At 38.3% G+C, this 21,849-nt stretch overlaps 1 protein-coding gene across 1 annotated transcript; it reads right to left on the bottom strand.

The window, feature by feature from the left end:
- Nucleotides 1–6,461: 6,461 nt before the first annotated feature.
- Nucleotides 6,462–7,511, bottom strand: Tas2r38 (taste 2 receptor member 38). The gene is given in 5 exon segments (XM_077109644.1): nucleotides 6,462–6,830; nucleotides 6,832–6,906; nucleotides 6,909–7,176; nucleotides 7,283–7,472; nucleotides 7,475–7,511. Coding segments are annotated over 5 exon segments (939 nt in total).
- Between the last annotated feature and the right edge of the window lie 14,338 nt (nucleotides 7,512–21,849).

Here is a 21,849-nt window from a genome sequence, read left to right as displayed (position 1 = left end):
TGGGATATTAATGAGGGTAGGCTGGGCTGTAGGCCTGGGGGTGAAGTGGTGCTAAAGAAGCTGGGCTGCAGGTGGGCAACAAAGCAGCTGGCTATGACCGGGTACCAGTTGGATTAGGGCCTGAGACTTGATCCTGAAGGCCTGTGGCAAGGCTACGTGATGATATCTAAGGGTATCTAAGGGGCATGTGGAGCAAGTTGGGGCCTGGTCATGTCAGGGGGCCAGTTGTTTTATGCTGGCTAGGTTAAGACTGGGCCCTGGAACCTGTGGCCCAGACATGAAGTTGTGTGCTGGACCAGGCAGGTCTGTCAGGGAAGCAGCTGCCTAACACACAGAGCTATAGTGATGGGAGGTTGGGAGACTGGCAACTAGGGAGCCAGAGGGCCCTGTTGGTTGCAGGACTGGTGGATGCTGGACTTGGGAGGGAGCCTGGGTGCAGGCTGGTGCTGGGACGCAGCAAGTGCTGGCCCTGATGGGCCCCAGGAACAGGATGGGTGCTGGACTAGCTGACTAGGCAAGCTGAGAACAAAATCCCTTCATACCCTCTCTTCCAACCTTATGACCCACTATTGCAGGCCTTGCCAGTTCCTGCAAGTTGCAGGACTAATGGAGCTGAGGAGAGCCAGTCTCTCTCCACCATCTCTAATCTGTCTAATTTTCCACAGGTTTGCTAGGCTCAGACAGGCCCACATAGACCTAGCTGCAAACTCAAGAATCTAGTTTCTGTAGGCTCCACCACACTGCCATCCCAAGATGCCTCCTGGATCGGCTCTCCGTGGACTACTGATAAACTCTGGTGGTAAGGTTTTTTTTTTTTTTTTTTTTTTTTTTAATATCTGATTAATGAGTCATTCAGCCTCTGGTTCAGCTAGGGCAGACTGCCCCTCCAGTCTCAGGATTTTTCACTCTAAGCCTTGGAGAGATGTGGTATTCCAACTGTTTGAGTTCTGGGTAGCTGAGCTAAGAGAAATGCTGCCTCATGCTCATCTGTCATCTTGTCCCTGGTCTACCTTCATATATTTTGATGGTCCATCTTTAGGTCCATAATGTATATAATTATATCTTTTAGTCATATTAAACCTTTTATTAATATGTAATATCCTTCTGTTTCTTGTAATTTTTAAAATTCACACTCTATTTTGTCTGATGCAAGTATAGCCGTTTGATATCACTTTTCCATACATAGCAATTGTAGGGAATGCCTTTTTTCCATTCCTTCACTTTCAATCTGTATTTGTCATTGGATCCTCAGTAATTCTCTTGTGACAGCAAATAGCTTGATCATGAGATTTTGTACATTCTGCCAATGTCTGTCTTCTGATTGGAGAGTTTCACACATTTCCTGATGGAGGAGGAACTTTCATCATTTCAGTTTCTGTATGGATTATCACATTTCAACTTATTCCTTCATTACTGTCTTCTTTTGTATTTATTAAATTTCTTTTACAGTAAAACGTTTAAATTTCTTCCTTATTTCCTCTTTGTGTATATTCTATAGCTATTTAATTTTGGGTACCAAAGTGGAGATTATGTTTAACATTCTAAAGTTATGGCATTCTAATTTGAATTTAAGTTGGCTTAAAATCTTATGCTTTGTATCCCCTTCAACTATTGATGTCATGAAATTACATCTTTATACACTTTATGACTAAAGTATAAACCAATAATGTTTAAATGTATGAGTCTTTCAAATTATGCAAAAAACAAAATGTGGAATTTCAAAGCATAAGTATGATAATAGTTTTTAGATTAATAATTTTTAATTTATTAAATCCTTATTCATGTAGAAAACAAAGAAGTAGAATTATTAACTGTTGGTTTAATAATGCTAGCTTTTATGATTGCCTATGTATTTACATTTATTAAGACCTTTATTTCTTCATGTGGCTATCTAGTGTCCTTTCATTTCACCCTACACTGCTCCTTTAAGTATAACTTTCAGCACAGGTCTAATGGCAACAAACTCCCTCATTTGATTATCTGGGAAGGTCTCAATTTCATCCTCAGATTTGAAGGACAATTTTGCTGGATATAGTATTCTTGACTCAACAGTATTTTTAAAAGCACTTTCCATATATTGACTCATTGCTATTTATTAACAAATGTTTTGCAAATAAAAAGAGCTTTTTGAAAGCAATTAGATAGGGAAGTTAACTAAGCAAACAAAGCATATGAGAGCTAGGGTGACTTTATTAATAATAGTAAAGGTAGACTTCAAAACAAGTGTGAAAGTTAAAAGGGTCATTTTGAAATTACAAAAGTGTTAATTCATCAAATAGATATTCTGGTAGTAAACATGTATTTCTCATCAGAACTTCAAAAAGGATGAAACAAACACTGACAGAACTAAGGGAGAGGTAGACAAAGTTACAATTATAATACAAGATATTTTATACCTATTAATATTTGAGATAAAAATGAGACAAAAAGTCAGTAAGAATATGGAAGCTATCAGGGACACTACCAAACAACTTGACCTAATTGATAGTTACAAAGCACTGCACTCAAAAACTGCACATTATTTTCAAGTGCACATGAATAATTCACAAAGGTAGAAAATATATAGATTAAGTTTCCATTATTGCCAAAAGATTGAAATATTATAGAACATGTTCTTGATGATGATAGAATTAAATTATAAATCAGTTTTAGTAAGATGTCTAGTGAAGTCCTAAATTCTTGGAAATTAAAAAAAAAACATATAGCACGTGAGTTAAACAACACATGTAATTAGATAAAATTTCAAATCAAATAGAAATGAAAATGCAACATATTGAAATTTGTGGGATGCAACAAAGAAATGTCTAGAACAAAATGTAAAGCATTATATTTGAGCAGAAAAAAGATTTAAAACCAACTATCTAATTCTCTTAAAAAACAAAAACAGGTATAGAAATTAAACCAAAGAAAGTAGAAGGAAGATAATAAGCTGATTTCTTAGAAAAATTAATAAATTTTTAAGTAACTAGTTAGAGTGATGTGTTGAAAAGAGACCATACAGTTATCAATATTTGGAATGAAGTAGGAGGTATAAAACAGATACAATACACAATAAAATGTTAATAGGGAATGCTATGATGAAATGTGTGGCAATAAAGTTAAAAACCTACATAGAATGGACAGATTCCTTAAACAATATAACTTATCAAAATAAATTCAAGAAGAAATTGGATATCTTAAATAGTATTATATCTACTAAATAAATTATACAAAAATAAACCTTCCTAAATAGAAAATATCAGGCCTACATGACTTCCCTGGTGAATGATATAAAAAATTTAGGAAGAAATAATACTACTGTTACACAAAGAATAAATAATAAAATAAGGGTGGAGAAATGCATTGATTTAGGAAGATTACAAGACACACAATTAATATACAAAAATCATTGCATTTTTATAAACTGGCAGCAAATAATTGAGTGAAATTTTAAACAATTAACATCGTAAAATATTAAATAATGATAATTTTATAAAAAATTGCCCTCCAAATACAAATATTGAGAGAAATTAAATAAATAAGTGAAGAGATATTCATGTTCGTAGATTGTCAGACTGAATGTTTTCAAGAAGTCAGTTCTCTTCAAAATGACAGTCAGATTCAACCCAATAACAATTATAATTCCAATAGGAGAGTACACACACACTCAGGAATACACAGACACACACACATAAATTTTCCCAAAATTTATTCATCAAGTTTAGCGAAATATTTTGAAAAAGAAAAAAGTAAATTTGGAAAACTCACAATTCTTGTTTTGAAACTAACAAGCGATTTCTAGTAATCAAGAAGTAAAGTATTGGTTAAAGCTAGACAAATAGATGGAACATAATATAGAGACCAGAAAGAGATTCATGTATGTTTAATCACATGATTTATAACAAAGACATCAAACAAATTTATTGAGGAAATATAAATTCTTCAGTAAGTGATTCTGGGCTACCTAGGAAGACATTCAAAAAATAAATTTCAACTCTACTTAGCATTGCACACCAAATAATTCAAGATGAGTTATAGTTCCAAATATAAAAATGAAAAGGCAATTAAAATTCTAGAGGAAATAATAGGAGACTACTTTTGCATTTTAGAGGCAGGTAGATGTTTCTTCGAAGGAACATAAAAAAGCATAAATATTAAAGATTAAAAAAAGGTCAGATGTAAAATTCAGAATGTGTGCTCATCAGCACACTATTAAGAAAATGAAAAGGCAAATCAGAGTTTGGGTTAAAATGTTGTATATATATATAATCTTATCTCCAGAATATATTTATTTCATACACACACACACACACACACAGGCAAGTATGTATATTTGTATATATTTTGCACACTCAATACAAACTTCTACAAATCAATAATAAAAGAGAACTCAATATAAAGGTATGAGTTCTATTTACATAAATTGTGTAAGTATATAATATGCATATATAACACATACACATACAAATCCTACAAGTGAATAAAGTCCTTCAAGTAAATAATAAAAAACTTGGTATTAAAATATGGGCAAACACATGAAGAAGTGCTCTATATCAATTATCACGGAAATGCAAACTAAAAACATCTCACTGCCACTAGAATGACCAGAATTAAAAAGACTGTCGACACCCAATTACTGTTGGTGAGAATGTGGAACATCTTTCCTACATTTCTGATGAGAACATAAAATGTTGTGATCACCTTAGGGAACTATTTAATAGTTTCTATACAGTTAAATGTTCATCAACTTTATGACACAGTAATTTCACTCCTAGTTATTTACAAGAATATTTATAAATACTTCATTCATAATGGCCCCAAATTATAAACAACAAAATTATTCATCAATCATGAGTGGATAAATAAGTTGTGATTCATATGATATTATGGATGAGTCTCAAAAATAATATTAAAATAAATCAGACAAATAAACATGAAAACATGTTTCATATCACTTATCAGGGAAATGCAAACTCAAACAAGATACCATCACATGCTTATTAGAATGACAAAAATCTAAATCAGTGACAATACCACATGAGTTCAAAGAGGTGAAGCAATGGGAACTCTCATTCACTGATCGTGGGGGTGCAAAATTTATAACTACTTTGGAAGACAGTTTGATAATTTCTTACAAAACCAAATCTTTCCATATGATCCAGCATTGAATTTCCTTGGAATTTGCCCAAAGCAATTGAAGATTCAAGTCCACCCAAAAATTTTCACATGGATGTTTACAGCAGATTAATTCATAATTGCCAAAACTTGGAAGCAACAGTGATGTCCTTCACTAAATGGATGAATTAAATGTGGTATAGTAGACAATGTATTATTATTTATAAAAAGAAATTAGCTCTCAAGTCATGACAGGATGTGCAAAATCCTCAAATGTATGTTACTAATTTATAATCATTGGAGGTAAAGAAAAGGCTAATTTGTTTACGAAAACTGAGAGGAAGAATTGGATATATCAGGAACAGGTGCCTGAGAGAAGGAAGCAGCTTTCTGGTAGCGTGGACAGATGGCATGAGTAGGAGCCTTGGTGGTGACCTGCTATGACTTTGAGGCCTTTCTGTACTGAAGTGTCTGGTATACATTTTTTTTCTATCCTTCCTGATTAGGTTCTACACAGGAAGACAGAGAATGCTGAAATCCCAAACCTGCCTTTCAGCTAGGTGTTTTGTTGTAGCAGATTCCTTCTTTAGAATGACAAGTGGTTGGCAGCAAAGCACTTAACTTCAAAGGCAAACTGAGCAGAGTCAGAGGCTCACAAGGCCCTGGTATCCAGGGCCACTACTGAGCAAACCTCTACCTCTTACCTCTTGTATAAAGCAGATGGAAGTACATTTCAGAAATCAGTGTATTTTCAAAAAATATGAACCCCTATTCATTGGTCCATAGGAGTTCTAATGTAGTGCATTTTGAAGCCGAAGTTCTGACATAATTCTTTCTCTAGGTTTTTCTTTTCATACCTTATGTTCCCATGAAAATTGTGGAATTTAAATAGGATTGTATAATTGCCAAAATAGCAAATATTCTCAAATATTTTACTAGCAATCAGTTTTGAGAAAAAGGGTTAGTAGTCATGTTAAAGGTATTCCTTAAGAAGAGATGCTTTCTCACGGTTTGACTCATACTAAGCAATAATAAGCTATAGCATGTAAAGGATTTACATTGAACATCTCACCTCTCTATCTTGATTATTTGGTCATACCAACCTCTGGAACCAACATCATTATACTTGCTTAGATCACTTATACAGCTTTAATTATTTCATTCTTCTATGAGTGAGTCCACTGATGTAGAAGACTTCCAGTTATTTTTATAGAAGGAATTTCAAGGCTTCATGAAGAATCAGAGATGCATTCATGAAAACCCCTTTTTGTGCCCACTCTCAGAAAAGTGTCCTGGTATCTGTCTTGTGGTCTGTCCTTATATTTGGGCATCTCTGAACCCAGAGTAGAATGTTCCTCACTGCCACTTCAGCTTGGCATTCCTGAGATTAGGATGACTGCATGTCCAGAGGGGCAAGCTGCCATCATTCCTATACAAACCATCACCCCAACCTTGCTGTGCCACAGTATCAGTAAGTAAGTATCAGTGAGTATCAGTAAGGGCACTGAGATGAGAGCAGCGCAGAACCACACTGATTAGAAACAGAGAAAGAAGCCAAGTCAAGTATATGAGGGCTTTGATATGGGCCTCTGGCTGGAGGTATGAGTGTCTCTGGTTTGGGATTTCATTGTTCTCATGTGACTTCTGAGGAAGATAACCAGGAACCCTAAAGAAACTAGAAAATAAAGGAAAGGGGAGAGAGATCCCACATTGCAGAAGATAAATGGATAAAAGAAAATTGAGTTTTGTAATTGGCAAATTGAGTTCCGTATTGTTCATGGATAACATCTGTGACTGTGAAGTGAGATATGCTAAAAAAAGTCCCATAAACAGAGGACAATGCAGATGCAGGAGAAAAGAATAGCACACAGGAACACCTGGGGGATCTTCCTGGAGATCCAACCTGTACAGCAGAGGAAGAAGGTGTTGGAGAAACGGACAATCTTGGAGCAATACAGGAGACTAAGGCAGGTGATGAGCCAGAGGTTGACTTGGTGTGCAATCATCCACAGCATAATGACAGTTTGGTAGTTGTGATTCAGTGGGTCTTTCATCTGCTGGAAGAAAGTAAACTGGATGGCTCTGAGAAATGGCAGCCCATGCAGAAAAAGCTGGCAAATGCTCAGACACATCAGCAGTTTGGTAGTTGTGATTCAGTGGGTCTTTCATCTGCTGGAAGAAAGTAAACTGGATGGCTCTGAGAAATGGCAGCCCATGCAGAAAAAGCTGGCAAATGCTCAGACACATCAGCACAAGGTCACAGTTGCTAAGTACCTGTCTCTTTACCATGTCTCTAAAGTTCACCAAGAAAATGAATACATTGGCCAAGATCCCCACTGCAAACTCCAGGATTGGAAGGAACAGAAATGAATCTCGGCTTTATAGGACACAGTTAAGACAGGAGTCAGAATCAACATGATGCTTCTCTTGGTGACTGGTTCATTTAAAACTCAGACACTACTCAGCAGAGGAGGGTAAGAGTACATTCTGAATCAGGACTTTCCTTTACAAAACACCCAGATCTTCCCCTAGTTATGTCCCAAAGTGGGTACACTAAAAGCCCTGACAGGAATCTTTGAGGGATCTTGTTGCTTTAGAATGTTTCTTGGATACACGTGAAGGCTCATTATGAGGGTAGATGACTGCTGGTTCTACTCTTTGGAGTAATGGAGAAGTGCTTCCTAAATCCAGGTGTTCCTGTACAGCAGTCTCCCCAGAGGACCACAGTATAGCACCAGAGATGCAAATGAGATAGGGTCTCAGTTTTCCAACCAGATAGGGTCCAGTTTTGCATGCCCATCTGGACTGGTGTGAGTGGAAATGAGAATTGGATTTGCTTATAGGTTTAAATGAAACTGGCAGCAGGCAAAGCAGATATTCTTGGTGAACTAAGGTTTGAAATGGTGTCTCCTTCCATTTGCATTTCTTCTATATCTTGGAGTCATGACTTACCATAGAATGTGTTTCTATATGGACAAGTGAATTGTTCTTCCTCTAGTCCAACAGGTGACTGTTATTTTAGTTGCCATTGCTAAAGGCTTCATTCAACCATCACTGTTGTACTAGGCACTGTACTTGACAAGAGGGGTGTTGACCTGAGCAAGGTGAGCACCTAGCCATGAAGTAGAGGGAGGGAGCAGTATCCAGCCTGGATTACTGCAGAAGGCTTTTAACTGCTCTCTCTGCTTCTCAGCCTCACTCTCTCATATAGTATTCCACAAAGTAACAATAACGATCCTGATAATATAACTCACAGAATTTTCCTGGAAGTTCAGCCATTAGGTTGGGTCATTTCTCTGTTCAAAACTTTCAGGGTCTCTAATCTCCCTCCCCGTAAAAGCTTAGTCCCTACAGTGGCCTATGGGTGTTTCACAGTCAGGACCCCTGTTCTTTTCAGATGTCATCGGGAACACTTGCTTTTCCCCTTCTTCCATGCCAGCCATGGGGATTTTTCTTGTTCTATGAGCTCACCAAGCACTCTCACTGTAGGACCACTGCATTTGTATTTCTCACGACCTGAACTGCTTTTACGTTTTGTGTTTCAGTGTCTCACTTGCTTCTCAAAAGTTCACTGGAAAGACTTTCCCTGACCATCCTATAAATGGCATCCCTTACCTTATCTTGGGTGCTTACTATATTGTTGAATCTGTTTAATCTTTCTGTATATATTCAATTATTTATTGCCAGTATCCACTTTCCCCACTGAAAATTGTAAGCTTCAAGAAGGCACTTATTTTCACAAAACAAATATTTAGTTGTCTATAGTATCCCCTCAGTCTATGTGTATTATATATTTTATATTATTTATTTATATTATATATATTTATATTATATATTTTATAATATAAAAATGTTATATTTTTTAACATTCCAGGGAATACATTCTAACACATATGGTTTTACATTCCAAGATTTAGGTTTCTCCCCTTTCAAACATTTCTCAATATTTGTTACCCTTGGGCCTTCCAGCATCTGGAATTTTCCTTGATCTCTAAAGGAATATGGGTGGATTTCACAATTACTTTTGAAAGCTCTGTAAAAATTTGGGCTAGTTACTCAGGTGCATTCCACTTACATCAACTCCTCTCTCACCTTGCCTTCTTGCATGGGTATGAGAAGTAGCAGCCAGGTCCTAAAAACCAGAGGCACAGGCCTTAGGGAAAGAAAGCCCTGAAATTAAATTATTGACAGAATGATTGCAGAAACCTCTATACCTGGTTACACAAAGCACTGATTAGTTTAATTTTAACACTGGCAATGGGGAAAATTTGCTATAGGTAGATTGGGCTCAAAGTCAAGCAAATATATATATTTTTGATAGCAAAGTGATTTTTGGTTTGAGTGTCACTGAGCTAAGACTCCTCAGCCCTTTGCTGCCTACAGTGAACACCTTGCCCAACCTATCCAGACCCAAAGCAAAAGGGCAGAGACGGACAGAGGGCAGGTAAATACCAGTGAAGTGAAGAGAAAATAGACAAATTACCAGGGACTGTGTGAAATGTTAATTGATGTATGAAGAGAGCATAGTCCTTAGGGAAAGAGGCTCTTTTACTCTAGAGGGAAACCCCCACTGATGGCTTCAGATAGTGTTAATTTAAAAGAAGCAATTTGATATTAGTGAGATAGACAACTAACAGGAGTCTGAAACCAAGGTGGTATCATTTTTTATTAAAATGTTTATTTCTATTTATTTGCATGTTATAACTAACATAATTGTGGGATTATTCTTACATATTCATACATGCATGTGGCTTACAGTATAATCTGGTCATTATGGCTCCCCAGTATTTCTCCTTTCCCTACCATGAGGAGGAACCATTCATAAAACAAGTCCCATAGCCATGGAAAGCACTGAAGACTGGACTGGCACCTGGGAAGGCACTGGGGAGGAAGGAACAGTGCTTCAGAAGCAGGAAGGAGTCCAGGGTGACTCTTGGAGGAGGAAAACCTGCAGCGGCCAACTCAGGCTGGGTGTGTGACCCAGGCGACTTTTTTTTTTTTTTTTTAGCTTCTGTGTGCATTATAAGATAAGGTGGTAGATCTTCAGTTCTCTTCTGTCCTCCCACCTGCTGACATTCCTAAATTGGGGCTGGATTCTGTTCCTGCACTGTCTGCACTGGGGTTAGGCAGACAACAATGGGGAGGATTGTACCAGACAAGTGGGAAAGACAGGCAACCTACTCTAAGCAAGTAGAGGAGGAGTCCCCAGGTTTCCTATTTCTCCAGATAATCAAACAAAGAAATAGGTGGTCCTGGACTCACAGAATTTTCCTGCAAGTTCAGCCAGCCTGGATGCATCCTCCTCGCATTATTTAAAGCTACCAATAGGTGGCGCCAGACCACCGTGAAGTGTGCAATTCCTGGCCTGTTCAGGGTGCTGGAGAAACCCAGCGGTGTTTTCTTTAATCAAGCAATAATAAGGTCCTATATTTCACACAATTGAAATTTTAGACTGCATTTAATGATATACTGTAAGCTGGATATCCTTTAATATTATAGTTGCCTCACAAAGAATGTAATGATACTTCCATTTTACTAATGAGAAAGTTTCAAGAAAGTTAATTAGTTAAATATCTTGGCCAAAGTCACTAAATTAACGAGAAACTAGAATTCTGACACTAGATTTCTGATTTCCTCTAAGCCTAACTACCAACCTGAGGTTTAGGGTGGAGAAGATGCTCTCATTTTGTGGAGATGCCTGGTAACAATATTCTTTCCAGCCTCAGCCCTACTTTTAACATTAAGTTTCTGGCTGTTGAGACCCTCTGAGCGGCCTCAGTGTAATGCAGGGAGGAAGGCTCATCCCTTCTCAGGAGAGATAAAAATTGAGTGTGGGTAAGTGGGTCTCATACCTGGAGACTACTATTCTGGTTAAGGAAGGAGTGGGAAAAATCTCCTTGGACTCTCAGAAATAACATGTCTGTATACCTAGTAGGTTGACATAGCTATTAGTAAATCAAGGCCCTGGAGTATAAAAGAAAATTGCTCACAATTTCTTAATCAGATCTGACACGAGGTCTTTTTGATTCCCTTCTTATAGGATTCCTCCTTCGACTTTGCTTCCATTACCCTTTATTCATACCATTATTGTAGCATTTATTAAAATTTGGGTTTTTTAACGTGTGTATTCTCAATTTACAAATCAAGTTCTTCAAGAGCAGGGATTATGTATTATTCTTTCTTTGCTCCGCATTAAACATGGCACATTAATTTGAATTTTATCCCTTTATTTGGTCATTCAATTTAAATCCAAGATTATAATTTGACCAAATTTACTGTCTTAGAGATGTAGTATGTAGATCTTGCTTGAATCTAGGTGAATTCACTCCTGGGATTCAAACATGTTTTGTGTGTGGAAGATGAGAGGCTGAAAGTCTTTCATAACCCATTGTGTAGCCATTCAGGAAAACACTCATCCTAGGAGAAGAGAGAAATGGGCAGTTAACCTTGCCCTGCCTACAAAACTATAGTCCTCAAAAGTTGTAGGCAAGGTTCTGGATATTGATAATAATATAATTTATTAATGATAACCAGGGTGTTTATCATTAATCCTTGTCCTCTATTCCAGACCTATAGACTTCTGTCTGAATCCAAAGAAAGGTGCATTAGGTAGGCCCTTTGGCTGTTTTGATCATTCAGGTGAACTACAATAATGTCAGTCTATTACATGCTGCACTAAATAGTTCTCAGGGCTCACAGTGTGCCATGTCGGGGAAATCACCCTCCCTGGGGGAGTTATAAGACGTGCAAATTCTTGGGTTCCACTTAAACTCAATGAAACAAAACCCCTAAAGGTGGAGCCTTACAATCTGTGTTTCAGCAAGCCATTCAAGTGATTCTGGTGCATTATCACATTGGAAAACTACTGGGATGTAAAGAAAAGCAAATAAATTTGTCAGAATTTCTGTAATAACCATACTTTACAGAAAACTGGAACACCACTTGCACATTGGAACTTTTGTCAGGATCCACATAGTCTTAGCAACAGGAGTCAATTGTCACTCACTTGAATGCTCCACCATAAATGAGATGTAGACTCTTGTTAGAAATTGAAGAAAGACTTTGATAGTTTTAGATGGTAGATAGGCTAACATCCCAGGAATCCCAAATCCAGCTTTGCCAATTACTCTTGTTACATGAGAAGAACAACAGAGAAGTGGGAGTATAATGTTAGCATTACTCTCTTAAAACTGAAAGCAGTACCCAAAGGCTCCCTTTGGCAAAGTTCTAATACAAGTTGGATTGGAGCATACAGTAGACCTAGGCAGAGTCCACGAACCCAATTTGCCTCTGCCCATGGTAAATACTGCCAATTACCTTTGCAATATCAATTCTCTCTTTTTCATTACCAACAGGACTCCATATTTATTGGGCATGTCAATATTCCCATCTTAAACAAACAAACAAACAAACAAACTGCACTTACCTTCTTTCTTCCAGATAGAGGTGGCCTCTGAGACACAAGAAAAAGTAATTGGGTGGGATTTCTTAGAATACCTCTGTTGCTTTTCTTTCTTTTTTGCCTGAACTTGCTTGTTACAGTTGGACCCCAACCATTAGGGAAAAGCCCAAATAATCTCAAAATTCTCACTCTGAATTCCTTGAGTAGCTGAAACCACACCAGCAACTTCTCTTCTTCAGGCTTCTCATTATGTGATGAAGGTAAACTCCTCAAGTCTTTAAGCCTCAATTCTTAGATCATAACTATTGGAAGCTGAACACAGTATGAAATCTGTAATTTGGGATTAGAATTCTCAAGAGTGTGGAGAGAGGGAGAGGGAGAGGGAGAAGTACACATGGGGAGAGATAGAAGTGTTCATACTTACCCAGTTACTTGGAGGACAGAAAAAAGAGAACTTGCCGGAAAGAAGGGCCCTAAATCTACTTGTCTGTCTAATCATATAGAACCAGGAAGTGGACTGGAGAGGTCAACATGCTTCCTGTCTATATTTGCTGGTCATGATGAGGCAGAAACAGGAACTACAGGAGAGGAAACAAAATAAATGATATCTCTACCTCCTGTATTTTAACAATTTTGTTTTTGCCACAAGTAATTGTCAAAGTGATGTGGGTAGAGTCCTCAGAGATGGGGCCAAGGATTCTTTTGCCCAGCTCTTATTTCTGTTTATCTTTTATTTATTTATTTAAGTACCAGGGATTGAACTCAGGGGCACTTGACCATGGAGCCACATCCCCAGCCCTATTTTGTATTTTATTTAGAAAGAGGTCTCACTGAATTGCTTAGCACCTTGCTTTTGCTGAGGCTGGCTTTGAACTTGCAATTCTCCTGCTTCAGCCTCCTGAGCCACTGGGATTATAGGCATGCACCACCATGCACAGCTGTTTCTCTGTCTTTTCATTTTATTATTGCTAATAATTAATTCTGCTAACAATTATCTCTATGTCTTACATTCAGAAAGAGAATCTGTGAGGTCTAGTTGTCAGATAGGAAGATGCTTTGTAAGCTGCCAATTAAGAATTGGCTATCTTTGGGTGAGGTGCCCATCCCTGATAGAGTGAACTTTGATACCAACATGGAATCTTGAGATTAGGCACATAAAGAAGATCACATTCCTTGGCAGGATCTTTGGGTAGGGATTCCTTTAGAGGGACTTCTGGATTCATTTTTAAGTTTTATTTTATCCACAGACATGAAATAAGAGAGAGGAGATTTTAGGTAAAACTGACAGAGTTGTAAGATCTTGGATAACAAACCCTGCTTTGTTTATCTCTAATAGGGATAACATAGAAAGAACGGTAAGTGAACACTGTGTAGCACTGTGTTTTTGAGAACTCTTTCTGGCTAACACTGGAGTTCAAGTGGTGCCCAGATGGAGACAGTGTGGACATGGCTGTTCCCAAAGAACAGAACAGGAAGAGGAAGTAAACAGGACAAGGAGGCCAAGTCAATAGGCAAAAATGATAGAATAGAGCTCACACTTTGGCATAAGACACTGCCAGTAAATTTAAGATGTTCATTATATCTTTAAACAGTTTTCCTCTGGGTGTGAGACTAAAAGAAAACATACTTAGCAGGGGTTCATTGTAGGGGGATCCCTGCAAAATTTAGTGTTTTGTATTAAAAAATCATATAAATTTGCATATTATTATATTTACTGTTACATTTTTCATAATCAAATTTTTTTAATTGAAATCACTATTCTTCTGCAATGATCTTGGATTAAAATTGAATTTCCAAGAAAATGCATTATGTATCTCCCATTATGCTACCACATACTTATAAGGGTACATGTCTCCTGGTCTAAAAAGCTATAATTCTGTGGGATGCCACAAATCATAGGGACTTTGTGGATATATACAGATCCTCCAATTGTGAGTGATTGTAAAAGTGAGAAAAATACAAATAACAGGAAGAACTTCTGGATTCATTTTTAAGTTTTATTGCTCATAGGATCAACTGAAGTGGTTAGAAATTTTCAGTGGTGTTAGTGGACAAAGGGAGACAATGACAGCTTTCATAGCAGGGCTAGTAGGAACCATTTGGTTACATGGCACAGAAACTGGCTAGAAGTAAGGGCCTGGGAGGTGATAAGGGTGATGATGATGATGGTAGTAATAGTAAAAATACTTTGGGTGAAGATTTGGGAAAATCACATAAGATTAAAGTTGTACATCAGCCTTCACAGAAATTGCAAAAATACTGGTAATTCATTGCTCCATTTATGCTTCTTGGGGTTTTGTACTAGTCTATTTTTTAGGTAAAACAAAATACCCATGGCAAGTTAACTCTATGATGAAAATATTCCCATTTGGGAGCTTGAAAGTCCAAGTAGCACGGCACTGACTCAGCGAGGGCCCCTCTGGTTGCATCACATGGTGGCAGATGGCATCATGGTGGGAGTTTTATAAAAGAGCAAAAGAGAGAAATCACAAGGTGAGACAGAAAACCAAAGATCAGGGAGGGTCTTGCTCTTTTATAACAACTCTCTTTGAAGTCCTGTGAGAACTACATTAATTCCTTTCAAAGGCAACTCCAGTGACTCAATGACCCCACATTAGCTCTACTTCTTAAAGGTTCCATAGCTTCCCAATATCATCTACTGGGCAAAAAGCCTCCAACACATGACTCCGTAGGGGACAAACTGTATCCAAATTGAATAGTATCCTATTTTTGCTACTCTCTACATATCTATTTCATTCTCTCTCTCTCTCTCTCTCTCTCTCTCTCTCTCTCTCTCTCTCTCGGTACTGGGGATTGAACTCAAGGGCACTCCACCTCTGAGCCACACCCCCAGCCCTATTTTGTATTTTATTTAGAGACAGGGTCTCATTGAGTTGCCTAGTGCCTCACCATTGCTGAGGCTGGCTTTGAACTTGCGATCCTCCTGCCTCAGCTTCCAGAGCTGCTGGGATTACAGGCGTGCACCACCACGCCTGGCTATTCCGTTCTCTTTTGGGGAAAAATACATTTATTAATGGGCTGTGGTTGTGGCTCAGTGGTAGAACACTTACCTAGCAAGTGTGAGACACTGAGTTAGATCCCAAGAATCACGTTAAAAAAAAACTAAATAAACAAAATAAAGGTATTGTGCCCATCTACAACTAAAAACATTTAAAAATATTTATTAAAACTCTTGAATTTTTGCCTGTCAATTTCATGACATGATCCCACAGACCTAATGTAGATGGCATGTGCTTGAGTGTGTGTAGTATGCTGACTGTGTGTGTGTGTGTGTGGGGGGGTAGTATGAGATAGAGATTCAGACAATGAGATTCAGACTCTGTCAAATCCTAATTTCTGCGAGGGAGCAGCTAATTGGCAAGTTTTGATCTTCCTTCCAGTGATAGTGCCGTCAGCTGTGATGAGAGGGTTAGAGTCATGTTGAGCTGCCCTTGCAGGGGTGGGCTGTGCAGGTGTCCTCTGCGCATGGTCAAGGGAGGAAATGATGGGAATTTTTGTAGAAGATTTGAGCTTAAAGGGGAGTATCTCTCTCTGAATGAGGGTCTGCGCTTTGGAGACTTGGTAGTAAGTGAACTTTGAATTTGTTGAATGAATGAATAAACATTCAGCTTGAAAAGTGGTTTTCCAGATTTACTGACTTCAAACTCTATGAACATTGGATTACAAGACTAAAATTGTTAGTGTGAACTCAGCTCTGCTTCTATTTGAGTGACCTTTATCAGGTCATTTTTCTTAGCTTCTATTTCCTGATGTATAGATGAAGATTAAAAATACCTACCTTATGTTTTAGGATTGTTACTATCAAAGAGATGGTACTGATCAAAGTGTTCTGAAAGCTGCCAATTACCAACAGTTTTATTTTATTGCTGACCCGTGAATATTAGGTAATGGATCGTTCCTAACGGCTCTCCTTGGACTCGTACCTGTAAGTACTTGCACTCTGGTCTGGGAGGGTGGAGGTGAGGAAAGATGTAAGTCAGTGTAAAGCTGCGAAGAGCAGCTGTTTCCCAAGAGGAGGAAGTGCTGTAATGCTCTGTGCCTGTTGTTTATATCTAACCTTCCTTTGAACATTTCTGGGTAGAGAAGTTGCTCCTTTTCCATCCAGCTCCTTTCTCCCCTTCCAGGTGGCCAGTGATGTGAAGGGCTTACATGAGACCCAAAAGAAGGAAAACCACGTGGCTGGGATAAAAAGAAAGAGGTACAATTTAAGTCTGTAGGCTATGGAGAGTGGGAGGTCATTTTGACAGGAAGTGGGTGTAGATGGCATGTGCTTGGGTGTGTGTAGCATGCTGACTGTGTGTGTGTGTGTGTGTGTGAGAGAGAGAGAGAGAGAGAGAGAGATAGTATGAGGTAGAAATGTAGGTCAGGTCTGATTTTCCACCATTGGCTCATAGAATCAGTTCAGTGTAGAATTTACTGTCTCCATTTGTCTATCTCAAGGGTCTCTGAGAGAAGAGACCACCTCCTTTCAGCCCAATCCAGTGAGGCAATTTTAGAGCTTGGTGAACTGTAGGAACAATTCTTAACAGAATTTAGCTAATGATACTGCTGGTGTATATTATTTGATTTTCAGAAAAGATTTAAGTTGGAGTGGTTCTGGGAGGCCAACATTGGATATTGGGTACTCATCATCTTCTCTTAGGTTCAAAATAACATTATTAAGTACATATTATCGTCCTTAATTTATAGACAAGAAAATTTAGCTGCCTAAGTTATTAATTGACTAGAGAATCTGATATTCAAGCCCAGGCTAGTTTGATTTCAAACTCCATGTTCTCTCTGGCACTATATCCAGACAGGGAACCCTGAAAGATCCACCTAAAGATTTAACATGGAAATGCTCTCTAAGAAATTATTTGTCTCTTTTCGAGAATTATATCCAACAGTTTTAGATTGCAGGGATATTTTCAGGAAAACCCACCCACAGTCCATTGTTGATATGATCCAAACAGATGAGAATATTATTTTCTAAAAGGAGTTTATTCTAGGAAGGGATAATCCATGAACTCATCTTAACTGCAAGGAGGGAATACACACTAGGCCTCTGTCCCTCTGGGCTCAGTAGTCAGACTCCTCCTGTGGGTTTGGTTTTGAAGGAGACATTGAGAAAACTCAGGGAGCAGGAAGCTAGTGGGGGGTTAAGCTCTACTAAGCATTTGTAGAATGCATACCTATAGAACAGAACAATGTGTTCTTGAGTGTACTATTACCTCAATAGTTCTGAAAAGAGAAATATCAGAATATCAGTAACACTGATGAGGTGTTTACTAAGGCCTATGTATTATGTTAAATGTTTCACATGCATTCTTTCATATCTTCTTCATAATTACATGACATTACTCCATGGGCATGTATTTGGTGCAGCTTCCAGGTTCCGTTCTGGATTTATACTTGGAATTCTTAGAGGTGTGGGGAAAAGTAATATTTTTTGAACTCATCACCCAAAGAGGCACATAATCCAGGGTTTTAAGTCTTGGAGAGTTCCGAAATCCAGCTCCTGCTTATGAAAGATTTGGGCCCATTCTTACTTGTGATGGTTCCTGTGGTTCACAGAAGTCTTCTTGCCAAAGCACTAGGACCTCCAGATTGTGGCTCCCGTGTACTTTTCAGTGTTGTCCTTAATTGTCACCCACCTGTCTCCCTATCTGTATCTTTTTACAACATTTTCCAAAACTAGTCCTGTCCCTTCCTCTGTGCATTACAGATGCTCTTTTCTTGACCCAAAATATCCCTTTCTGCTTCCTTTTCCACTCTCAAACAGTTGTGCCTTGGTTTCTTCGTTGTTGCTTCCAACATGTGTATTCTTCTCCTGATGGCATTTGTTATATCATAGTAGCCGGCCACTCTAGGCACCACAGTATTTGTGCCTTGGTCTGGCTTGAATCATCTTTTTTAATGCAAGGACTTGGCACTTAACCTTTAAACTGTGATAATCAGGCAACATCATAGATGTCGGCATGCAGTCAGGGCCTTTTCAAAGTAGGTACTTGATAATTGTTCTTTTATGTAAATTATGGCAACGTGATATGTTTGGAATCCTGATTTAGGATACAATAAGAGACTGGCAGAGTTGAAGGAGCCTGAGATCTGGAGTCCAGGGTCTGGGCTCCAGCCATAGGGCTGTGGCAGAGCATCATAATTTTAATTGTAACTGATACTTTGGGGGTATTTATGTAATACCAAGTTTTTTGCTTGCTTTGCTTTGTTTATTTTATAAGTTTATTGGCTAGGTACCACTTTTACCTTCATTCAAGTTAAGGAAAAAGAACTTTACTTGTTCAAGTTCCCCTGCTAGTAAGCAGACCTGGGCTTTCAGTTCAAATCTGGACCTTCTAGTCAACACCCATGCAAACCTTACAACATTCCTGGATCTCAATTTCCTCACCTGTAAAATCAGGGAGCTGGCTATACTTGATGATCTCAAAAGTTTCTAATGGTCCAGCCCACATGGGCTCTGGAACTGGATGGATGTGCATTTGGTGGCATTTTAGACACTTATGCCTTAGGGCCATGATGATATCAGCAAGGCAAAATAGGCAGAGATCTTGGCACTCTGCAGGCCTCCATGCAAGTTAGTTTTCTTTTCCTAACTCTTTTAGCACTAAATTCTTGGATTCCATGATGCCAAAGGCACTCAGTGCTCCCAAAAGCTGTGCTGATTCCTGACTCAGGAATAAACAAATTAAAGACTGTTAATTCCTGACAACATTTTCACTAGTGGTTGGTGAAATGAGAACAATAAGGACACAGAAGTGGACTTTTCAAAAATATAAGTTAATTCCATTTTGATTGCCCAAGTCTATGTCCTATGACATAACCATGATGACATAGTGACTTTCATATAGTTTTTCTCGGTGATTCACACAGTTAACAAATTCATAGATCCAAATATTTTCTGAATTTTCACTGATACATAAAGGCTAATGAACAGAAATAGCAACAGTTGAATAGGGCTTTTAAAATTATGTGCAGTAAAAGAGCATTTTTGAAAAATTTCCAATATGTCACAGACTAAGAATTTTGTAAGACTTAAAATAAATTACTAGGAAAATAAAGTAAAAAATCAAGGATATACAAATACAAGCTCCATTTAAAAATAATTAAGGTCAGTGTATATCAGAGTACTCTGTCATATTGTTATAAAAGCTTCTCAACACTTATCTTCAATTTCTATTTTTATTTCTTTGGGCTCTGGCAACAACATGTACATGAAACACCCTTGGGGGCAGCCTATGGGGAAGACTCTGCCCTATTGAAGAAGATCCACTCAGAAATAAAGCAGACTTCTTAGCCTGGAGTTCCTGGATATAATTCACAGAGCCCAATGAACTGGGAAGGGGGAAATATTGACACATTTTTTCTTTGGTAACCTCTAACTGCAACTGAGCATTTCTTTTCATTACAAAGTTAGTCTGAAAAGCACCATTGTGTTAGCAGTGCACTTTGGTTCCAAGAGAAGTCATATTACTTTCATATTGCATATTTAAGATAATATTGAAAAATTGCTTAAGCTTATCACTCTTTTGCAATTGCAATAGCTATCATCCTGTTGCTATATTTTTGGTCAATATATTAAGGAAGCACATATATAATCTTACAGACACACCTTTGGTAGAGGCCAGAAAAGAAAACTTTTGAAAACATTTTCAGAACAATTTCCTTGGTCATAGGTCAGCAGATTGTTCTAATGTCACTGGGTTCCTAAGAAATTAGGAGTCTCTGGGAAAAACCAGAGTTCTTCTGGGATACTAGGTCATTTAATTTTTGCTCCTTATTGCTTTCAAATTGAGTCATTCTGGTGTTCTCTAGACAGACAAGTTGAAAGTCTTCACCATTGAATAAACCCTCAGGGACTGGAGGGGATAGAAAGGGTCCTGGAAGTGGCTTCCTCTCTGAAATCTTAGGGATGTTCTCCTCAGAGGAAGACCTTGATTACTAATTAACTAACAATTCTGAGGGGGAAGGACTTCAGGGCAGTGATTTGCATTTAAAATCCACTAACATTTTCTTGATAGGCTGATAAACAGTGCCCAGCTTGGCTTACTATCTGTGGGTTGCACTCCTCTGCTTTTATTTCTAAGCCATCCTTCCAGCTGAGCAAGAGCAGCTAAGGGAGGCAATGAGGTATGTTTGTGAACTGTGTTTTCATTTATGACTACAGGGGCGGTGTGTGTGTGTGTGTGTGTGTGTGTGTGTGTGTGTGTGTGTGTCTGTGTGTCTGTATGTGTTCATGTGTATATTTCTCTGGACCCAAAGGCTTGATTGCACCTAAATATGTGTGTTCACATGTATCTCTGGGTGAGGTGTGAAGAATTGTTTAATATTGAGGGTGAGGTAGCAAGTAGAAGTTCTTTTTGATTCTGGAAATGATAGAGGAAGTGAGGAGAAGGCTTTAGAATTTGGGGACATTTCTTCTAAAAGGATGTTAAGCTGTGATTGAGGAGTGGTCAGGAAATTGAGGAATATGTCATAATCTGAAGAGATCTGGTACCTGTATTGAAGCGTCATAGGGTTTGTATGTGTGTATGTGTGTGAAATATCCGGATGTGTGTAAAATATCCGGATGTGTGTGTGAGTTGCTGTGTGGTGGGAGGTTGGAGAGATTTCTTGTGCAATCTGGAAGGAGTCTTGAAGGGAAAGACAAGATACTTGGACTGGCAGTTACATATGAAATAGAACAGAAGTGCCCTGGGAAAAAGCGAAGGCAATGGACTTCTGTTGGGCCCTCTCTGGCAAAAACTGAGGTGTTCTTACTGGTTTTGAGAGTTTAGCTAGACACCCGTGGGTATCTCTTTTCAGGATAGCCATTGAGTAGGGCAGGAGAGTTACTACTGGAGAAAGGGAGAGAGGTCAAGGTCAATGCCTTTGAGTTTCACTAGAAAAGGCTATAACAGAAGGTTCTGATGCAGGGTCTGAACAGTGGCTTTGATGTTCCCTGAGGACCTCCTGATCTTTCCAAACTGTTTACGAGCCTGGAGTCACTCTGTGGGAACAGTGAGTGTTTGTGTAGAACTGCACAGGGAGAGGGTGAGAGGGAGAGGTCTTAGTTCTGTGATAGGTCGATTTCTGTGCCATCAGAGACCAAATGAGGTGAAATGACATTGTATCTTGTACCTAAAACTTAAGACAGCTCATCACTATTTCAGTCTCACAGAAAATGCCAGTGATTTTATTAAGCAGTTCCTCACAAATGAATTTCAGTGAGCTAATAAAATCAAACTACTCTAGAAGCAAGGGATACTACAGAGTAGATGGATCTAGAAGAAATTTTCCATTTAAAATTGGTTCATATAGTAACTTTGGAGTATCATGAGGAAGATAAACCCTTATAC

Source organism: Callospermophilus lateralis, chromosome 1, assembly GCF_048772815.1.
Source record: "Callospermophilus lateralis isolate mCalLat2 chromosome 1, mCalLat2.hap1, whole genome shotgun sequence".
Taxonomy (NCBI): domain Eukaryota; kingdom Metazoa; phylum Chordata; class Mammalia; order Rodentia; family Sciuridae; genus Callospermophilus; species Callospermophilus lateralis.
The sequence above is the reverse complement of the archived record's forward strand: the minus strand, read 5'-3'. Positions and strand labels throughout refer to the sequence as shown.